At 37.2% G+C, this 23163-nt stretch overlaps 1 protein-coding gene across 3 annotated transcripts in view; it reads left to right on the forward strand.

The window, feature by feature from the left end:
• LOC123866949 (four and a half LIM domains protein 2) overlaps positions 1-23163 on the forward strand; it is a 209174-nt gene that overhangs the window by 125163 nt on the left and 60848 nt on the right. For 2 of the 3 annotated variants that reach the window (XM_045908751.1, XM_045908750.1), the window contains exons 3-6: positions 6778-7084; positions 7524-7740; positions 8050-8153; positions 8338-8481. In XM_045908751.1, coding sequence (XP_045764707.1) covers positions 6778-7084; positions 7524-7740; positions 8050-8153; positions 8338-8481 — 772 coding nt within the window. The other variant, XM_045908757.1, reaches the window with a different exon arrangement.

Here is a 23163-nt window from a genome sequence, read left to right on the forward strand (position 1 = left end):
TGGAATGCTGTTAATGACTGCAGATTGCAATCACGATGCTATTCCTCATAAGCACTGCGTCGTAGCACTCCTAGCAGCGTGTAATGCAAATTAATCCAATCAATTACATACTCCGTACATTATGCAGATCAGATCTCGTATACCCCGGTCGTTTTACTATTTTTATTTGACACAGGCCTTTAACCAGCGAAGTCTAGTTTCTTGACCCAGTAAGGTCTACCGAAAGTGTCAAAAATAAATATACTGTCACGCATGTTTCTGTAACTAAGTAGTCTAGACGCCTAAGTGAAATCTTTTTCAAGTAAACATTGTGGCTTAGTGGTTGTGGTACACAATCTCTAAACAAAACAAAATTAACGGGTCTACTAAAAGAAAACAAAGAAAGAAAGAGAATCGTTTATTTATTTATTTATTTAAACAACTTTATTGTTACAAAAATACAAAGAAAGAATAAATGATACACTTAATTAAATTAAATTAAATTATGATACACTCAATTAAATAAAACTTATTTAAATCTCTAAATTAATCGTTTTATGAATTTTAAGACAAATAAACTACGAATAAATTAGTAATGTACTAAATCTACTGCTATTATTTTCCGCATAGAGCAGTACGAAAGGGCTAAAAATACTTTTATTAGTTTAGTTTTGAGTGGTGTAGCCACATTTTTAACCCCCGACCAAAAAAGAGGGGTGTTATAAGTTTGACGTGTGTATCTGTGTATCTGTCTGTGGCATCGTAGCTCGTAAACTAATGAAACGATTTATGTTAGTTTTTTTTTGTTTGTAAGCTCGCTTGATCGAGAGTGTTCTTAGCTATACCTAATCCAAGAAAATCGGTTCAGCCGTTTGAAAGTTATCAGCTCTTTTCTAGTTATTACTGTAACCTTCACTTGTCGGGGGTGTTATAAATTTTTAATTTACACTTGTCGACACTGAAGTAGCGTTAACTTTTACGTTAACTAATTGACAGGATTAGTCAATGTTGACAGGCGTTTTCACCTGCAAGGATTGTAGTCTTCGTCTGTCAAATTTATATGAGTTATCACAATCCGAATTCCTACAAATTGACAGTTTTATCTCCAGCCGCACTGACTTTGTTTACTTACTAAAAAGCTTACACATATCTATTTAGTCAACTGATGATGATTTATTATGTACCTGGATCATCAGTCACAAAGGCCTATTAGTAAAATAAGTAGAAAAATTAAAACGAAAGGAAAAAAAATAGTTTTGTCAGCTGATTTGGACTAATCTGTCAAACAGGAAATAGTAAAGTGGTCGGAGTATTTAATACTTAATAGATGGTAGCAAAGTTGAAGCGAAAACATCTAACTTTAACACAGGACTATCACCTCTATTTCTGTGGAAAAAGGATGAAAATAGCGTGCAGTTAGTGATTGATGGGATGCGCATTGTTGACAAATGTGTACACTGTACAAGGATTAAGAGAAATGGTCAGTACACACGGACAAGTCAACGACCGTGCTAACGGCGCCGGCGCATAGTCATTGCGCATACCAATTGAGCGAATTACAGATGCCATGGGAACCTGCGAGTCATGTATATCATCTTACTATAATGCGCGCGAGTGAAGAGCAGGTATATTATAGTAATTAGTTTAGGTGCTACGGTGGAACATAAATAAATACAAACTTACATAACATAGATACTTATCCATCCATACTAATATTATAAATCCGAAAGTGTGTCTGTCTGTCTGCTAGCTTTTCACGGCACAACAGTTTAGCCGATTTTGATAAAATAGACCCCCACTTTTTTCATGTAGCATCCGTTTGGTCAATTTTTTTCGTATAAAATGTAGCCTATGTCACCCGGACCCTTCGACGAATCGATTGACACCTCATTCATCAAAATCGACCCAGTAGTTTAGGCGCTACGGTGGAACACACAGAAACTGGATACAAACATACATACATACGTAGACTGCTAAAATCATAACCCTTCCTTTTGGCTTTGTTGCAGTCGGGTAAAAATAACGTATTTATCAAAGTCGCAAGTACTAAATAGCTACGTCGTTCAGGGTTAAGGCTGTCTTAGGCGCGCCTCACTTTGCTGATTTGATGATATCATGCCATTGATTTCGCAAACAATAAGATTACATGACTTGATTTACTTCCTGCTTGCCTTACCTATGAATATTTCCATCTAAGACTAGTCGAATCTTTGTATGCGGACTGATAGACAACTGAAGCGGTTATAACCTAGCGCTACCTGCCATTTTTCATGATTTTAGGGCTTAGATCAATCGGAAGGAAGTATACACTATAGGTTTGGATTTCCTGACGGGTTTTGACAGACACGACAGACAGACAGACAAACAACGAAGTAATCTTATAAGGGTTTTTTCTGGAGATACGGAATCCTAAAAAATTCACCGTATTTTAATGGATTCCGGAACACTATAAAATTTTTACTCTTTATATCTGGCAAGTACACTTTGTATAGTATAAACTATAAGCTTTTGAAGACTATAAACTTTATTGCATGGCAGCGAGTCTTTTACTTTGATTACCGTTCTAAACATTTCATCGCTGTATTACGTGATCATATCCTCAAAATAGTTGAATTTTACAGTGATTCTTTCTACCCTAGAAGTTACCTACTTATCACCTTTGCAGAGATGAGTAAATTAATAACACTCGCAATTATTGTTATTGGCTAAATTGCTTTTCTTGTTGCATTGTAGCCAATAGTGAGCGAACGTCAACCAATCAGAGGTGATTGCGATTGTGACATTGTATGCTGTTGTCATTCTGCCGCAATCGAGCCAATCCAATCCATCAGCCTGTATGCGTCCACTGCATAGGCCTTTTCAAGAGCTCGCCAGTCGCCACCAAACACGGTCCTCCGCCTTCCTCATCTTCCCCGTCACCTTCTTCAGGTCATCGGTCCAGCGGGCAGGAGGTCGTCCCACACTGCGCTTACCAGTACGCGGTCTCCACTCCAGAACACGTCTGCCCCATCGGCCGTCGTTTTGCGACAGACATGACCTGCCCATTGGCACTTCAGCTTGCTAATCCTTTGAGTTATGTGGGTCGCTTTTGTTCTTCTGTGAATTTCCTCGTTCCGGATTTTGTCCCTGAGAGTGAGTGATACCCAACGCAGCACGTTCCATAGCGCGCTGCAATAAAGCCGCTGTACACAAAACTTGTCATAAGTTTATAACAACTAAAGTAACCCTTACAAGTGCAGGGGTGAGTAAATTATAATTATGAAGCCCCTTCGGAGAAAGGTGACGTTTTAAGAATTGTTTTAATTCTTTTGTGTTACATATTATCACACTAATATTATAAAGGAGAAAGTTTGTATGTGTGTGTGTGTGTGTATGTTTGTTACTACTTCACGCAAAAACTACTGGACGGGTTGGGCTGAAATTTAGAATGGAGATACATTATACCCTGGATTAGCACATAGGCTACTTTTTATCCCGGAAAATCAAAGAGTTCCCACGGGAATTTTAAAAAACCTACATCCACGCGAACGAAGTCGCGGGTATCAGCTAGTATGGTAATATAACTTTTATGCACCTGAGATTTGCGCATAAGTATTACCAAATTCCATAATAGCGAGAGTGTATCTCTTCGTATTTATTAGCGCTCCGTGAGTCATTCAATCATGTCAGCATGACGTTATATGTATCAGACGTAAGCCAGGTAAGACGGTTATTTATAAACCAAACTAATCTTTGCTTAAAATGATAGCCACGTATAACTATAATAAGTATGTACCTACCTACCGAGTCGTAGGCTGAGATCTATCGAGTGAACTTGACTTTGCGCAAGCTGAAGACACTGTTAAAACGAGACAGTGTTATATCGCTGACATAAATCCGTCTCGTTTTAACTGAAACTTAAATCTAGATCTCAGCCGTTGTGCCCAATAAATGAGTCGAGATTTTGGAATCAAATAAATCTGGTAGCAATATTCAATCTCTCTAAATATTAATATCCTGAAAGGCGAATGTGTGTTTGTCTGTTACCTTTGGTCGTCAAAATGGTCATTTTTAGACCATTTTTGTGACGGGGTCTATTTCAAAAACTGAAGTAGTTAGGAATATGAAATTTTGGTTTATTATGTACCTACCTATACCTACTGTGTTTATACAACAAATATCTACTGAAAACAACGATTCATAAAGTAGATTGTAAGGATATACTTAGTATATACGGAACCCTAAAAGAGCGAAGTCTGACTCGTACTTGGCCGGTTTTTTAGTATCATTTACATAAAAAATAAAACATAATTTTTTCATTACTCGATCACTCAAAACTCGAACTTTTCGAAACGAAAGGATACATTTGTCTCTTGTCGAGACTAAATTATGTCTTGGTTGTGAACGCCAAGATTCACTTCGTCACCGTTATTTTAGTCAGATTTATGTCCTAAATGACTAAAACGTATGTCAACATTATGTTCGACTTTTGTACATTGCAACAGGAAATTACCTTAATTAATAAGATAAAAACCAATTTATTTTGTTTTTATTCTCAACTAATGATATTTATAATGTACTAAAATGATTTAAAACCACATTAATTATGTCAATAAAATTAATACATCGGAAATGAAATGCGAAGTGTAACCTATGACTAATGTGTCGCTAGCACAGAATTCAAAATAATGTAATAGAAATGGTATTCTGCACTGTACTGCAGTGCTATTACATTATTTTGTATTGTATCATATTATTTATTAATACAATCTGTACTTTAAATACTTTAATACAGCGACGTCGAAAATGTTACTCGTATGTCTCCGATTTATAGCTACTCGTGTAAATAGAAATAATGACGCCTACAGTCCACACATTCTACACAGTACACAATATACAGAGAAAGGGATGCTAAGTATACGGGTATATTATATGTATACCCGTCATGTTTAGCATGTCACTCCTTTATCTCTGCGTTACATTCCTCATTGCTGAAGTAAATGTGAATGTAAATGAAGTAAGTGTCGTATATCCTTTCCATTACTCACATAACGAATAGAAGGCGCTTTCTTTGGATTATTAAAATAATAATAATAGCATTATTTTTAATGTTGTTTCTGTTATTTTATTTTTTGTTGTTTCTGTTATTTTATTTTTTGTTATTTCTGTTATTTTATTGTTGTAAACATTTTTTGAAAATAAGGTAATATGAGAATAATAAATAAATGAAAGAATAATAAAAACATTATCTTTTTTTACAATAATATGTAAATTGATGTTTCCTTATTCATCTGCGCGGCGAAAAGCTTAGGCTTCTTTACCACTTCTATTATTTGGTATGTATACTCTTAACTCTGTGACATCAAACTAGATATTTCTCTGTTTTTAGATGAGTACCTATAGTACGCGACAGATCCAGATGGCAATCGGAGTATGTGTGGGGTGTCCCCACCCCGATTGCGGATTGCCTGACGACCTGTCGCGTACTAAAGTTGATTAGGTAAATCGCCACAAATACTTTAGGCACGACTCAAACGCTAAACCCCGTTTATCCCATTCAATGTCGGTTTAAACCGTGCCTGAAGTTACGTATGTGGTACTGATAGTGTCTTAAAAGTTATTAATAAATTGTAAGGGGGCCCTATGTAGTTAGTTAGCGAAAGGGGCAAGCAAATGCGACACTAAAAATCACTTATCGGAGTACTCATTGAATCATGTCAACCGATCGCCGGCCATTGTTAGCGCTTCTATACGCTTTATTCAAACATGCACCCCTCAATACCGACTTGTGACGCTAGGGTTGTCACCTGTATGAGATCTAGAGCTCGTGTCAAAGTCAAAATCAAATCATTTATTCAAATTTGGTACCATTGTAAACATTTTGATTGCCAATTGTAGAATTTGTAATGACGTAATGGTGATAATGAATTAAGTACCTAAACTTTAAACTAAAGCTACGAGAGCTACGTTTCATAAGAATGGTCTATAGCCGTCTCTAAAAGAACCTTTAACCTGGGTGGGTGATTCTCGATCTATTTGGTCCTGTGACGTGAGCTGAAACAGCCTCTGTCCCGCCGCACATTGGAACGTCAGTCAACATTTCGCGCGCTGTAGAGCCAGTTATCGTTATGTTCTCCTGGCCAACTTTTGACTATGGCAGTCAATCTTAACGAAGACAAGCCAAGTGCGCAGAAAATAAAGTTATAGTCCATAGTGTTACGTCATAAATTAAATACATTATTGGTGCTTTATAGGTAACTGACATGTGACAGCCCTAATAACAAATGGTTTATTCAAGACTCCGTTTCCGTAGTTAATACAATATGTTCACGACAAAAACATTTCTAGAATACAGCATGTATGCTGTAGGTGACTTACCTACCAAGGAAAATGTAAGAAAGGTGGCGTATTTGAAAGCATTATTAGCATAACAAATCTAATTATGAACTGCTATTGAAGTTTTTACAAATTACAATAATAAAATCATTATTTACATGTAGGAAATTCCTGCCTTTTCATAGATATCTTCCTAATAACAATAATATTATGAGGAAATACGTATGGCACAAATGATTTTCAGTATTTTCAACCATGAACAGAGGAAGGAGTAGGTACAAGTTTATTAAATCCTGTACTAAAATGACATTCTCATCTTTGCAGGAAGACCTGCAAGTCGTGTGGCTGCGACCGGCTGCAGCACTCTGTCTACCACGAGGAGCTGGGCTCGGTGCGAGACCGGCTGGGCCTGAGGGAGACCAGGGGACACATCGCCTACGACAACAGCCCGCCTGGACTCACTGCCAAGCAGGTAGGTTTCAGGAAGACCTGCAAGTCGTGTGGCTGCGACCGGCTGCAGCACTCTGTCTACCACGAGGAGCTGGGCTCGGTGCGAGACCGGCTGGGCCTGAGGGAGACCAGGGGACACATCGCCTACGACAACAGCCCGCCTGGACTCACTGCCAAGCAGGTAGGTTGCAGGAAGACCTGCAAGTCGTGTGGCTGCGACCGGCTGCAGCACTCTGTCTACCACGAGGAGCTGGGCTCGGTGCGAGACCGGCTGGGCCTGAGGGAGACCAGGGGACACATCGCCTACGACAACAGCCCGCCTGGACTCACTGCCAAGCAGGTAGGTTGCAGGAAGACCTGCAAGTCGTGTGGCTGCGACCGGCTGCAGCACTCTGTTTACCACGAGGAGCTGGACTCTATAGTATTTCTAACTAATACAACTACTAGGTAACTTAAAACACCTTGATGAAAAATGGCGGAGCTAAAACAGCTGTTCTGTTTGCCGGCCATTAATTGAAATACGGACGGATAATAATTTTAATGAAAATTTTAGATTACTAAATACAAACCAATCGTACCATTTGATATAGGTAAGAATGTTATGGGTCGATTAGGATTTTGGTATAAAACAGATCTCTTACTGAATACCTACTTACCATACTGAACTCGGGTTTAACCAAATATATTCAAAGCTAAACAACATAAATTAACGTCTAAATTTCTAAATTTACACCATATTTCAAGACATCACTAACTGTAATTAATTTAATCTTTCACAGACTGAGTTATATTGGTCGGCGTTGGCCGAGCGGGCGCCGAACGCCGCTGGTGGCGCCACTGGCCCCGCCGCCTGGCGAGCTTGGCGAACCCGAGCTTTGGCGTACCAGCTACCGAGGCAGGATCTGTCGCTAACGCAGTGCAAGAATATAGATGAACCTCATCGGAAACAGTTTGAGGACTTCGTAGCCGCCCGTAACGAAATTGCGTTAGATATCGGTAGGTTTTTAGTTTTTTTTATTTGGACGGCTCTGGGTTCTAGCCTAGGGTTCAGTACTATTTAGAAATAATAGATAATTAATTAGTTTTTTAAATAACCGCCGTTGTCAAATACAGCGACATCTAGCGTGCAATAGCGTTGTGTGTGAGTCCCTGAGTGTTCCTGAGTTTCAACACAATCTAAATGGCATGACTTAGAGTACGAGTATTTGCTGTACATTAGTAATATTATTACTGTTCCAAACTTTTATTTGTACCTAAATTTTTCGTACAATTTGCTAAAATAAATAAATCATTTTTTTTCTTCAGGAGTTGCCTGCCAACATCATGGTCCGTCCCTGGATTGTATGGGATGCAATAAAGTTATACGTAATGGAAATATTGCTATTCAAGCTCCAAGAATTAGTGAAGAGGTAATTTTTAAAATAATTTTATTTCTAAATAATTATACGTAATCGACTACTAACGCTATCTATTCATAAATTTCTGCAACTTCAGTTCATGCATGTGAGCAGAGATGTCGCTAGTTTTTGGTCTCTTTAGTTCAGCTACTCCACGCTAGATGGCGTTAATCAATATAAAATTTTATTTCGACAGGCGTTCTATCACCCAGCGTGCTTTACATGCTCCGAATGCGACGAGCTTCTTGTGGAACTCGCCTATTGTGCCTTGGATGGACGCCTGTATTGTGTTCGACATTATGGAGAGAGGCTGAAACCGAGGTGCCATTCTTGTGATGAAGTAAGTCTAAACAAAATAAAATTACGTGAATCCAGTTCCATTAACTCTCCCATATCAGGGAAAGCGGTGGCCGCATGCCCCCGAAAGCAATTTCGTCCTCACCACCTGGGTGCCTTGTGCACTTCCACCGCCCGTTGTACCAGATTCTTTTATCCACGCACATGGAAACTGTGGAATCAACTCCCATCGACGGTGTTCCCATTAGATTACAACATGGGGCTATTCAAGGGGCGGACCAACAAATTCCTGAAAGACCGGCAACTCATCGACGGTAGTCATAATGGTACTTATCACATGATTGTATTAGCGCCAAATAGCAGAGGAAATCAACGCCTGACTCATTAGGGACGAGTAATTAATAATGTATGTGCATTTATATCTAACTTTGCTGTAAATACCTTTTTAGACTTGAATTATTCCATACTCAATACAAACAAATTGTTAGTTGTCAACAAATAAACATAGTTCGTCCGATATTCCTCAGTGCCTGAAGATCAATCAATAATAGGTGAATCAATCTCTCCTCAATTATAGGTTAAGTAAGGTAAGTAAGTATATAAAAATAGTTAAAACTTAGTTCAGAAATGAGGAGATCCGAAGAACCAAAGTAACCGATATAGCCCAAGTGGCGTTTAAGTGCTAATTTTCCATCTGGGTCAACTTTCCGATTATCGCTTACGTTTTGGGCGGACGATTGCATGATGCAATGATTCATAAAATTATTATTAATAGACGTATTCTATAGAAGTGCAATGTTCTAAGAATACATTCATCAGTCTCATGCCAAACTTGAATATGTGAAACTATTGTACAACTATTGTACCTATTCATTAGCCTAGGTCGGATCTCTGATCCTATGACTTTTTTCTTTAGAAAGAAACTTAACCTTATGTATAAAATATCTTCTCTCTATAACATCGATATAAAATTTTTTGAGCGTAACTCTATAACGTTAGACACTAGACCCCCCCACTTAAAAGGATTTTGAGAAATTCCAACAGGATATGCCTAAAAAACCTGCCAAGTACTAGTCAGACGTGCTAACCGAAGGTTCCCTACTCCGTAGCTTGGAAAGAAACATGAATAAAAAATAAATAATTGAAGTGTCAATACTCAGATACGACTACAAGACTAGTTTCATAATAAAAAAATATCCAGTCCCAAGTTTTTATTAGCTTTTAAAATTACAATTTTTTTTATCAAATGACCGCTTGTGGTTTCTAGACTGTAGAAAGTTTTTAATTTAACTGTCGGTATAAGAGACAAATTCCTTTTATTTAGGGATTTTATTACTAACGCTAAGTGTCTTCTCGATTGAGAACAGTAGAATCTGCTTTTCGAATCGGCGCGGCGACGGAGGAGGTGGTGGTAGAGCCTTGAGTCCTGGCATCATTGTTGGTTTGAAATTGGCTTACGAGATATAATTTCAATTGATTTCTTAAGTACCTCTTTATAAGTAGAGCTATTGTTACCAAATGTTGTTGTCGTATATTGTACGCTGAATAAGCTGTTCTGATATAATATTACTCGTACGTAGTCTAGATAGCTATTCCTGTACACTATTGACGGCTTGACATTTAACAGTCGAGCCTAGGCGCTGCGTTCAGCGTCAGACGGCTTGAGTCTGAATGATACACACATTTACTAGGGTTGCCACATGAGTATAGGCACCTCTATCTTTGCCTCGTATTCCTCATCGCTGAGGGTCGTGATCTCTCCAATAAATCCTCCTCTCGTCTTGAGTCGTCCATCGGTTTTTATTAGGTTTATGAAAATTTAGTAAGTTTTTTTTAAATAAAAATAGCAAGCAAACGAGCAGGCGATCCACCTGCCTATTAACATTTGCAGTACCAGAGGAACCGCCAATGCGGCCCATGAACATTTGCAGTACCAGAGGAACCTCCAATGCGGCCCATGAACATTTGTAGTACCAGAGGAACCGCCAATGCATTGCCGGCCTTCCGGGAATTTCTTGGTCCGCCCCTTGAATAACCCCATGTTGTGATCTAATTTTCCGAGATAGAACGTAGCTTGTCTGTCTCCATTATGCAAGCTATATCACCAAATTTTGTCATAATTGGTGAACAGCCAGGCCCTTAATTTGACAACTTAACAATTGGTTAAGCAATTGGACCGTGACAAGCCTACAGACAAACTTACCTTATCTACTTTAATATTTATAATATTAAGTGTGGATGTTATGCTAATATTACTTTTATAAAGAAAAATATCTGAACACTATTTAGGGTCCTTCACACGGGCTGCCGAGGCTGCGTGCAAGAAATACGTAACTTAATATAAATAGAATCGTGCAAGTGACAGCCCTGATTCTAACAAACGACTGTTGATCAGAGAATTTCCGTAAGAGACGATTTATTGACATGTATTTACGTAACTTGTACGTAACTCTGCTAAACACTGTTTTGCTAAATGTTTTCATTCAAAAGTATGGGCGCCTAAACCAATTTTCTTCATAAACTACATGAGCAATTTCATCCGTGTGGATTTAGGTTTTTAAAAACCTTCTAAATCTGAGAATTCTTTGATTTTCCGGAATTAAAGTAGCCCATTTCCGCTATACAAGTTATAACATCTCTGCACCAAACAGATTTAGGTTTTTTATAAATCCCATGAGCTTTTTTGATTTTCCAGGACAAAATGTAGCCTATGTCCTTCACTGAGATGTTATTTCTGTACCAAGTTTCGTCTAGCATACAAACAGACAGACACACTTTCGCGTTTATATTATTATAGGTATGGATACGGATAATATTAGTACGGGTAATGTTAGATGGGTAGTAAGTAGTAACGTATCTATGAAATTCATAATCGCTGAGTTCATTCTAATAATAGTCACTTAGTTAAAGTGTATACGGTTTTGTGCCGCGGCGAATGACTAACCCCGTTACTTCGGGATGGATTTAGACTGCGTTTATTTTGAACTTTTATTTTTGCAGCGAATCTACACAGCGGACTGTTCACGGCAGGAATCTCTTATATCAATATTAATACTAAATGCGGCAGTGTTATAAGTTGGCTCTGTACCACATTTCATCAAAATCGGCTAAACTGTTGAGCCGTGAAAAGCTAACAGACAGACAGACAAACAGACACTTTCGCATTTATAATACGTATAGTAACTAGAGGATGCCCACGACATCGTCCGCGTGTATTTAAGTTTTATAATGATCCCGTGAGAACTGTTTGGTTTGCATGGATGCAAGCTACCTCGGTACCAAATTTTATTTTTTTATTTTTATTTATTTATTATCAAAACAAAATACATTCAAATAAAAGCTTAAACTAAACACACCGAAAAAACCACAGAGGTTTGTCCTCGGTGCCTAGCTGCAACGAAGGTAGGTACCTATTAACTAATTGAAGAAATAATCTACAGTAGGTATATAACGCGAAGAATCATGTAAGTATGTAACACATTGTATCGTGGGTAGGTTTATTAAATTTAAGGTTTATTAGGTCAATAGGATTAGCACTAATATAAATAATTATAATATAATCTAATAGACATAAAAGACTCAGCCATCTAGCTTTGCTAAGAAATATTCTTTTAATTTATACTTAATGTTTTTAATATCTATTTTTTTAATCAGCGTTGGAGGTAGTTCATTTATGAATCGCGGAACCAAGTACGCGGTGGTTCGCTCGCCGTAAGTATTGTTAGCGCGCGTAGTGTGCAGGCGGTTAGCCGTCATCACTCGCGTCTGTACAGGATGTTCTATTTTTCGGAGTATCTTCTCGTTGAAGAACTCCTCCTTTAACAATGAGCATTTAAACTGTTCCTGAACGGGTAATGTTTTACAGTGTTTAAATAGCCCTAGTTCATTGCCGTCGTATTTCGATTTAATGGAACTAGAGACAATAGTTTTTAAAATTCTTAACTGTAACTTATATATATTATTGAGGTAAGTTTTATAAGTTCGACCGTAGCTACTGAGACCATATTGCACGTAGGTTAGAGCAAACGAGTTATATAGCATTAATTTGGTTTTAAATGGAATCCGTCGATTCAAGATAATTATATTAGCGAGAAATTGCCTTAGTTTGTTACATACATAATCTATGTGCAAACCCCAGTTGAATTTACAGTCAATGGTGAGACCGAGATAGGTATATCGGTCGACTAGCTCAATCGAAGGGCAATTACAACAGTTCAGATTATCACTGTGTAGACAGACATGATCGTGAGCTATAATTTTTTTAAAGGGGAGATATTTTAGATAGGCTGATCTGATGTGAATCAATTTGGTTTTTTTTACATTAAGAACTAAACCCGCATCGTGACACCACATGGTCAGGGTGTTGAAGTCCGTCTGCAATGCATCACAGATCTTATCAGGATCCCGGTCAGCGAAAAGGATGCAAGTATCATCCGCGAATTGGTAGCATGAACAATGCTGGATACAGTTTCTCATGTCATTTACATACGACAAAAAGTGCAACGGGCCGAGGACGGAGCCCTGTGCCGTGCCTTCACTAGCCACACGGGTGTCGCTGTAGGCGTTACCAATCCGTACATTGAATGTACGATTACGGAGATAATCTGCGCACCAAGCGAGCAATGGACCTCGAACGCCGCATGTTTCTAATTTACTTTGCAGAAGATTATGGTTCAGAGTGTCGAAAGCGCGTGAAAAATCAATAAACAGTGCAAGGACGTGCTTTTTTTGGTTAAGGTGTTCATTTACTTGGTCACTGAATTTTGAAAGAAGATTTATTGTTCCCTTTCCCTGCTGAAACCCATATTGATTGTGGTAAATGACTTCATTATTCTTATAAAACGCGTGAATTTGTTCGCAGATAAATTTTTCCACAATTTTATCTACCGACGACAGTAGCGTGATCGGTCGATAATTAGAAAAGTCGTTGCGTTTCCCTTTTTTAAAAACTGGTCGCACACATCCTTTTTTTAGACTGTCTGGGTAAAAGCCGCTTTTGACACTGCTGTTAATAAGATTTGCTATGGCCAAAGAAATCTTGTCACTAACCGTTTTCATATGGCTGACCTTGATGCCGTCCGCCCCTGGTGCTTTGTTTACATTTAAGTTTTTAATAATCTTAGAAATTTTAGTGCTTGTCGCTTTCTGAAACAACATGGAGGAGTTTAGGGACTTTCTATATAAATAAGGATCCAGAAGCTTGTTGGTGCAGGTTGGAATTATAGACTTGACAGCCATGTCGAATTCGCTTGCAAAGCCGTCAGCAATGGCCTTACAGGACAACCCTTGTGCTTCGAAGGCTTTTAAAATTGAATCATCTATAGATAACGATACACGACCCATCATCTCATTTATTATTTTATAGATATTTTTAGAGTTGTTAAAGCTGATATTTATACGTTTAAGGTAATATGAATTCCGCCGGTCATCTAGTACTTTGTTAGCTTTATTACGCGATTTAATATAGTCTAACCTTAGTTTGTCATCATTAGGATTCTTTTTCCACAAGCTGAACAGTTTATCCCTTCTATCACAAAGATTTATTACGTTACAGTCGATCCACGGAGCCCTTAATTGTTGTTTCCGTTGTTTATGGGTGCAATTTTTACTAGCCGTGACACAAGCTTTCGCATGAGAATCAGTAATAAATTTAAGAATTTCATTAGGACAATTCATTGTATTAGTTTGCGCCCAGTCAACTTTATTTAGTTCATTAAATAAAACCTCGTGGTCAACGTACGTTTTCGAAACAACCTGTACATTGCTAGGAGTAGGCACGGCGTCGCTTGCGCACGCGAACACAATAGCGCGATGGTCCGCCAGTACGATGTCCAGCGCAGCGGAGTACGGTTGTGATGTGGGGAATCGCGCAAAAATGTGGTCTATACATGATTTTGTTACTCGATTAAGTCTCGGTTCTATTCTAGTGTATGTCGTGATTCCGCACATTAAACCGGCCTCGCTCAGTGTGTCCAGATATGAATCTGTGTATGATGATATGTTTTTTAGGTCGAAATTGGTGTCGCCGATAAGAAGAATATTGCTTTTGTGATCGAAATGTGAGACATACTTACTTAATTCCTTTACAAATATAATTTTGTTTGTACACGGTGGCCTATAAACTGCACACAGGACTGTGTCTTCATGACCTTGGAGTTTAAGAATCCCTGTAAGGTTTTCAAATGTGTTACTTTTATACAGGACGGGTGTGAATTTTATTGAGTTGTTGGTATAAACAATAATACCGCCCCCTTTCTTATTTATTCGCAGTCTTGGGTACATGTTATAGCCAGTTATATTATATAAGTGAACGATATTGTCAGAAATTCCAGCTTCCGTGACTATTATAACATCCAATGGAAAACTACAGCTGTGGATTACTTGCAACAGTTTTGTAAAATTTTTAATAAGGGATCTTATATTGATATGTAGGCATGTAAAGTTGAGTTTACTATGGCTGGGTATATTTCGAAAAAAATAATTAATAGATTTACAATCAAAAATTTCATTAACATTTCATACTTACAAATCGGTTGAGCGGATGGGTCTTTAGGAATCCCATGGGAACTCTTTGATTTTCCGGGATAAAAAGTAACCCTGTACCAAATTTTGTCAGAATCGGTTAAACTGTTGGGCCGTGAAAAGATAGCAGACAGATAGACAGACAGACACACTTTCGCATTTATAATATTAGTACGGATAGTATAGATTAGTATGGAGTATGGATTAAGATATTGCCAAATCCGATAGCGGAAAGCAAACTAGCAAGTGCAACCGGAAATCGAAGAGACTGATCGAACGCATCAAGGAGACATCTCTCATCATCTCATTTCAGATCTCTTCGACGACGTATTGATGAGATAAAAGGCCTTAAAAGTAAGCCAATATGTCGACCGTATTGATCCTAAATAGATATGTTTAGTTCCTAGTTTACTTTGTAGCGTTTTAGCCTAGCATTATTTAAACAGGAATGAAAAACTTCGTGAGGAAACCATGCAGGCCTCAAAGTTCTCCAAAATAAATAAAAACCATGATTTTTATTTAATTATGCTCTTTAATAATAAATTCTAGCCCCAATAAACTACCGCTATACAAAGCATCGCATCATTTTATTACTACAGTCCAAGACCCTATTGAAGATCGCGAGGTCTTTGTACTATTGTGAGAAATACATCATCTATTCTTCTCGTGAACTTGTTAAGGTCTGGTGATTTTTGAAAAACTAATAGCTTAGTAAAATACTTCTAACCATAATACATAATATATAGCGAATTTCTGATTTGATTGACGTACAGAAAGAAACTCCAAGCTCTCTCCATCGCTCTGAGCTTTCTTATGAGGCCCATAGTTAGCGACCACGGATTCATATGTCATATTTATATTTTCATAGGGATCATTAATTTTTTTTTTTTTGGAAATAAAAGATAGCCTTTGTAACTTGGGAATAATGTAGCTTTCTACTGGTGAAAGAAGTTTCAAAATCGGTTCAGTAGTTCCTGAGATTACCCCCTACAAACAATCTTACAAACTTTGCCGCTTTGAATAATAGTAGATGGGACTACAACATATAATATAAGTGCAATTACAATTTTATTGAAACCACAAAATAATATAGCGGTACGCTCAGGCCAGAGGCGCTCGAATTACGAGCAAAGTCGAGTCCGCGACCTACCACTTGCTTACGTAATAAATTACACGCAATTATGTCTGTGATTCACACAGTTTAGCGCAAGATTGTACTGGAGATTTTTTGTTTCACAACTTTTTATCCTGATCAATGGCGCTACAGCAAACTGGTTAGAAAGCGTAGAGCACCGCAGAGATGTAAGCTCTCTTTGTGTGTTCTTATAACAGCCTTTATAACAGTGTTCTGAGACACTGACACACCAGAAACTAGAAACCGTAATAGGCTCGCAAATCCTACGCTCCGCCTCAGGAAAGTGGGAAAGTCATTTGTGGCAATGAGTGTAATATTTTATAATAAAATTCCACAGTCATTTTAGACTTGCCTTTACACAAGTTTAAAAAATCTTTTAAAAGTATGCTTCTGAAAAAGGCTTATTATACAATCGAAAATTATGTAAATGTATTATAGAAGCAGGCGTTATTTTGCGGACGTCCATGAAAAACAAGGAACCAAAAGCTTAATTTGTTATAATCCGCCAAACCATTGACCATTGGTTTGGCGGATTTTAGCAAATGAAGCTTTTGGTTCCTTGTCTAATTATGTAAATGACAAAAAAGCTTGAATTTCCCTCGCTCCAGCAATACGACAATGTAATTGCTTGTACGGTACAGTTTTTTTTTAAATTATAGCCAGTTTCACTCAGGATGATGTAAAAATTCTAACCATACCCCATACATTCACAATCTGTTTAGGCATTTAGAAGTTATGATGAATAAAGAAACTCACATACATGTAGGTACATATATATGCATTAAACCCTGAAAACATAACAGTTGTGTAAAAACCATTATAATTTCAAAAACCTCTAGATGACGACAGCGCGGTAATGAGAAATTCGACGTAGTGAGAGTGTAAACGATTCTACAACAACATTTTGCCGAGCGACATGTCGGTAATGTGATCTTATCATTATTCTTAAATTTTAAGCAGTTCAATGTATTTACCGTTAAATATAACATCAGTTAGGTTTTAGGCGTCATTCATACACCGCCGTTTACCGCATGAGTCAAACGCGCTATCACATCAACCAATTATGTTATTACATCTTGTCTTATCATCTTGTCTTATCACATCAACCAATTATGTTATTTGAAAAAAAAAGATAGATAAAAGCCTACTCTTATGTGAAAGCTGGATTTATAGAGCTATTAAGACGTGATACCCCCGACTTCGTCGAACGTAGAATCGTTAGAACTTTATGATTTTCCGGGATAAAAAGTAGCCTTTTTAACCTGAAAGTCATTCTGCAAAAATCCCGTACATCCCTTACTCCTTTGCGGCGTGATTGAAGGATAAACAAACAAATAAACTTGCTAAATCCTATTAAATAAATTGCTGTTCTTAAAAATGTTGTAAGTATTACTTTAAGTAAGTGCATGTTAGAATATTTTCTGTCATAAGTGTACCTGTAATGGACAACAATGCTGCAGCCTGGTTGTCCATTACAGTTGAATTTGATATTTTAGCCATACCTACTTGTATGGAAGTTACATTTTGAGGATCAGATTATGACCATTCAGCCACTAAATGCATTTAAGCCCTAAAATAGCCAGAATTGGCCAAATGTTTACCAAGTATTCGCTTATGGAATAAAAATAACACAAACAGTACTCCCACTGTGCGGAATTATTCACACCTTAGTAACACTTTAACCATTGCCTCAGTTGCTACATTTTCGCGCTTTTTTCCCGGCGCCATCTTGGCTGAAAAATTGTATTACGATTTTTTTTTTAATTCGGTCAGTGTCAAGGCAAAGGTTTATCTCCATTCATTCTAAAGGTACATTGATTTTACTTTCATTTTCATTTCAAAATTATATTTAATGCGGCGGTCGGATATGTACGCGTAAATTCAATTAATTAATTTAACTGTGTTAAAAATATATATTTAATGGTTATAGGTACTAATTATAAAAAATCTAGGCATAAAAAAAAGATTCCGACGAATTGAGAACTTCCTCCTTTTTTTGAAGTCGGTTAAAAATGCAATTAAAAATTGCTTTAACGGTAATGGAGTAAGGTAGTAAAACATCGCGAGGAAACCTGGATGTCCGAGAGATCCCCACAATATTTTCAAAGGTGTGTGAAGTCTGCCAATCCGCACTTAGTCAGCATGGTAGACTAAGGCCTAAACCCTTTTCATTCTGTATAAACTGTGCTAAACTAAGATTTCTACACAACAAGTTAGTTATTTTTAACACAGAAAAGGTTTTTAATATGTAATGAATGAATGCGAAATACATAATTATAATTATTTATTTAAGTTTTTTATAATGACAGGTTTTGGCTAATCGTGGATAGATTTATCTATATACTTAGAATAGAATAGAATAGAATAGAATAAAATTTATTCATTGAAACCGACACATAAACATAGTATTACAAATAATGACGCTTATATACAAAACTAAAAATAAAAAAATACAAATAAAATATATAAAACCTAGAATATAAAATTTAAAATATAAAACTTAAAAACTAACTTAACTTAAAGAGTGTATTATGTATGTATTATGTGTCGTGCCAACGAAAGGGCCCGAACTCAGCTTGATGTTGTGGATACACAATGTACCCACAACGCTGGTATTCTGTTCGGGCCCAAACGAGGGAAGCTCTGGTAAATTAACTGTTAATTCAAATTAAAATTAAAATAAAACAAGTGAAAATAAAAATAAAAATTTGTGATTTTTAAGGTTGAAAGCTATTTGTGAATAAAATAAAATAAAATAAAGGTCTTTCAGACTGCCACAAACTAGCTGACTGACTTTTGAATTTTTAGTAAATGGGCACGATATAATTTTTTGAAAGTAAATTTGGAGCCAACGTTACGAAAAGGTGGGGGGATGTCGTTCCAGCATTTCGTGGCAAGATATTTAAAACTGCCACGAAACGCTGCAGACCTGTGTCGTGGCATCGATAATGGGGGCACTGTCGTCCTGAGTTGTCCAGATCTTGGCTCTCGCCATACCAATTTTTTGTACAGATACTCAGGTTGTTTAGTTTTGATAACCCCAAACAATAAAGTACCTAAAAGTAGATAATATCTGTTCTTCATTTTCAGTAGATTGTTTTCATTTAAAAATGGAGTGACGTGAGATCTTGGTGGAATGGGAAAACAAAAACGAGCGCATGCGTTTTGTATTCGTTCAAGTAAACGCCACGTTTTACCAAATAGGCAAGGACCGTAAACTGTTAGGCAGTAATTTAATTTTGACAATATTAGTGTGTCACAAAGCTTAATTCTTAGGTTAATGTTAATGTAAGGCCGAATCTTGTACAACACTTTTAGTCTATAGAAACAGTTCCGAGCAAGATCAGCTACGTGTTTTTCGAAGCGAAGGTTTTCATCCATGCGCAAGCCAAGATTTCTAGTTTCGTTGACGTGTTCTATTTCGACTCCGTCAATCAATAGTTTTGGCTTGTGGGCAAGAACATTACTTACTTGCTTCTTTGTACCCAAAACCATAAATTTAGATTTCAGGGGGTTTAGAATAAGAGCATTTTGCTGGCACCATTGTGAAATGTTGTTTAGGACTTTGTTCATCTGGTTAACTGCATTACTAATATCTTGATGGTTGACAGGAATATATATTTGAAGGTCATCGGCGTATAGATGATATTGACAATTTTCAATACAGTTAATAATATCAGCCGAATACAATATAAATAAGAGAGGTCCTAGAATGGAGCCCTGAGGGACGCCCCTGTTAACAGGTTTTAGTGAAGATAACAAATCCTTACCATCACTTTTACGAATAACCACTTGTTGCATTCTATCATGTAGGTAGCTAGAGAACCATTGCACTGTAGTTGAAGAAAAGCCATAGAATGAAAGTTTAGCAAGCATTAGTTTTATATTAATTGAGTCAAACGCCCGGGAAAAGTCAAGCAACGCAAGAATACTACCCTTACCAGAATCCTGAGAGGTAAGTATATTATCAATTACGTCTGACAGAGCAGAAGATGTGCTACGATGTTTCCTAAATCCCGATTGAAAATATGGTAAAATATTATGGGTCTCGCAGTACTCAATGACTTGGTTGTAGATTATTTTTTCAGAATCTTAGAAATATAAGGAAGAATACTTATTGGTCGTAAATCTTTGACACTTACAGGATCATTAATTTTTGGTAAAGGCAGAACTAAAGCTGTTTTCCAGAGTGAAGGAAATTTCGAGGATAGTATTGACTTGTTAACTATAGCTGTGATAACAGAAAGAGTCGTAGGTAATGTAAGAACAATCATATCCATGTTAATTTTATCTATTCCTTGCGCATTCGATTTAATCGCCAGTATGATTTTTGCAACTACATTTTCATGTACAGGCTCAATTTGAAAACTACTATCCTTTAAAAATTTCTGTGAACCAAAACGTGCCAGACAAGATTCGTCGATTACATCATTACCAGGTATGTTCAGAAAATGGTCATTTATTATGTCGGGGTCATCAAAATTTTCAGGTAAATCGCCAGTATTTTTGAAATCGGGTAAAACATGCTTTTTCAGATTTTTCCAAAGGTAGGTTGAATTTTTTAAGTGCGCGTTAATATGATGATCATAAAAAGCTTTCTTTTCACAAATGGCGCTAATATAAGAGAGATGTTTCAAGTCTTTATATTCGCTTTTACTAACATCTGTCTTGCGCGTTTTGTATTTTGCATGCGCCTCATCTCTTAGTTTCATAATGTAGCGAACGTTACTAGTTAGCCAGGGACTAAAGTGGTCTTTTGTCATAAATGTTTTTAAAGGCGCGTGTTTATCAAAAATGTCCATAATTGACTTATTAAATGAAGTCACCATACTGTCGACGCTATTATCATTGATGATCCCATTCCAGTTTACTCTATCAAGGTCTTTATTGAATTCTATCATATTAATATTCTTAATAGGACGATAGGTTATGCGTTTCGACGGAATTTTAGGCTTTTTTATCTTCACCTCAGCTAAAATCATCGCGTGTCCACCTAAGTCAGGATTATGATTGATTTTGAGATTAATAATTGGAATGTTAGAACATACAATATCTATAAGTGTTTCACTGTAAGACGTGAAGTGCGTGGGCTCTGTAACAAAATTTTGAAGATTAGTGTAACGCAAAAAATTATTGAGTTGCTGAGAACTGCTGCTGGTATTATTTAAAAGGTTAATATTAAAGTCCCCTAGCAAGATAATTTCATCAAATTTAGTAAAGAACAAAATGGATTCCGTAAGAGTATCAAAAAATGTATCCACATCAAGCCAAGGCGGCCTGTAAGCAGTACCAATAAGGATATTGTGTAAATTAATAGTAAGCGATATCCACATCTGCTCAACTTCGACAGGTCCAGGCGGGTGTGAACACTTGCGCACTTTAAGCCCTTGCTTAACATAAAACCCTACACCGCCTCCTCGAGAGCGAACTGTAGGTGACCTAGGTACATGTAGAAGTTTAAAACCCTTGACAACGGGTGCTCGCGCATCCTCGCCAGCTTTCAACCAAGTTTCATTAATAGCAAGAATATCTGGGGAATGAGAATTTAAAGCCACCGCAAACTCGTCGTGATTAGTAGAGAGTGATCCAGCATTAAATAAACCCAATTTTAGAAATACTGACTTATTACCTTTTATATTTAAACATAACCAAATAATACATTCTACAAAATATTATAATTAAAGATAATATATTAGATTTCTGATCCAAATAAAAGCTTGTCATTATTACTATGTAAACAAACAAAAATGATGCAATTTTTATTTGTTTTGCTTTAGTATTTTTCGTTGGCGCGCAACATAATAGCAAGAAACAACAATAATATGTGTACATAAAATATACAAAGACAGAAAAAGTTGCAACGTTGTTACAAGTTGCAATGTTATATTCACTACAAGGTGGGCCACAAAAACAAATTTTTACAATTGATATTAATAATTTAGAAATATACAACAAAATTCGAGTACAGAAAAATAATTTCAACCCCCATCCATACTGGGAAAGAATAATGATAGTTACAATAATTGAACTGTTTGTATTAGTACCCTGCAAATAGCTATGAAGACTACAGTATTTACATGAAAAATATACAAACAAAATTATATATATAAAGTAGTAAATTCCGTGTTCACAAATGGACATCCCGGTTATACGCAGAACGAATAACAGTATTTTCAAAATACACTCGTTGTAGTTGGAGTTTAAAAAATTCATAACAATAAAACTATACATCAATGTGAGAAGTACCAGTACCGCGAAATAGTTTATCGACGTCCGTTTCTGTTTGCAGTAGATGTACTTCGGAGGACTCGGAGCGCCTGGCGTAAACTCTGCCTTCTTTAGTCCATACAAATCTCCATCTCGCAGTACGTGCGGCGTCGCGCGCCTTAACGAAGATCTGTCTGTTAACTTTTGTAAGCCGCTCGTTGATGTAAAACCGGCGGGGTTCGTGCGACGGCAGGCCGAGGTCCTCCGTAGTCGAGCCGCGGCGGACTCGTGCGTTTTTAAGAAGTTCGTCACGTGTAGCGCGACGCATGAGTCGCACGACAATTGGTCGGGAACGAAAGGAATGTGTCGCACTCGATGAATCAGCGGCGCGGGCGGCTCGCTTAGGGCCGACACGGAGCGAACTGACAATGTCACGTTCCTCGATTTTTACTCCTATCTTAGACGCCACGGTGGTAACGATATGGACCAAGGATTCATTTTCAGATTCCGGTATTCCCGTGATTTGAATGTCGTTAGCCAGATTTGACTGCTCCCTGACATTTAGCTCAATTTGGAGCTGGTTAATAGACTTTTGCAGAGTAAGTTTTTCATTTTCTAGGTCCTCAAATTTACTTTTGTAGCTTTTGACTTCTTTACTGAGATCATAAATTTGAGCTGATAGAAAATCTGTTGTTGTAGTGAATTCCGACTTCAGTTTTTCAAGGGCACTGTTTATTTGGCTATGGATTTCAGTTGATAAATAGGCTTTCATACGTTCGAGCTTCGAATCTAAAAGAGCTTCGAACTGTTTATAGGTAATAACTCCTGAAGGGTTTGAATCGCTTTTTTTGACAGAAGGTT

The sequence above is a fragment of the Maniola jurtina genome, chromosome 7, assembly GCF_905333055.1.
Source record: "Maniola jurtina chromosome 7, ilManJurt1.1, whole genome shotgun sequence".
NCBI classification, from domain to species: Eukaryota; Metazoa; Arthropoda; class Insecta; order Lepidoptera; family Nymphalidae; genus Maniola; species Maniola jurtina.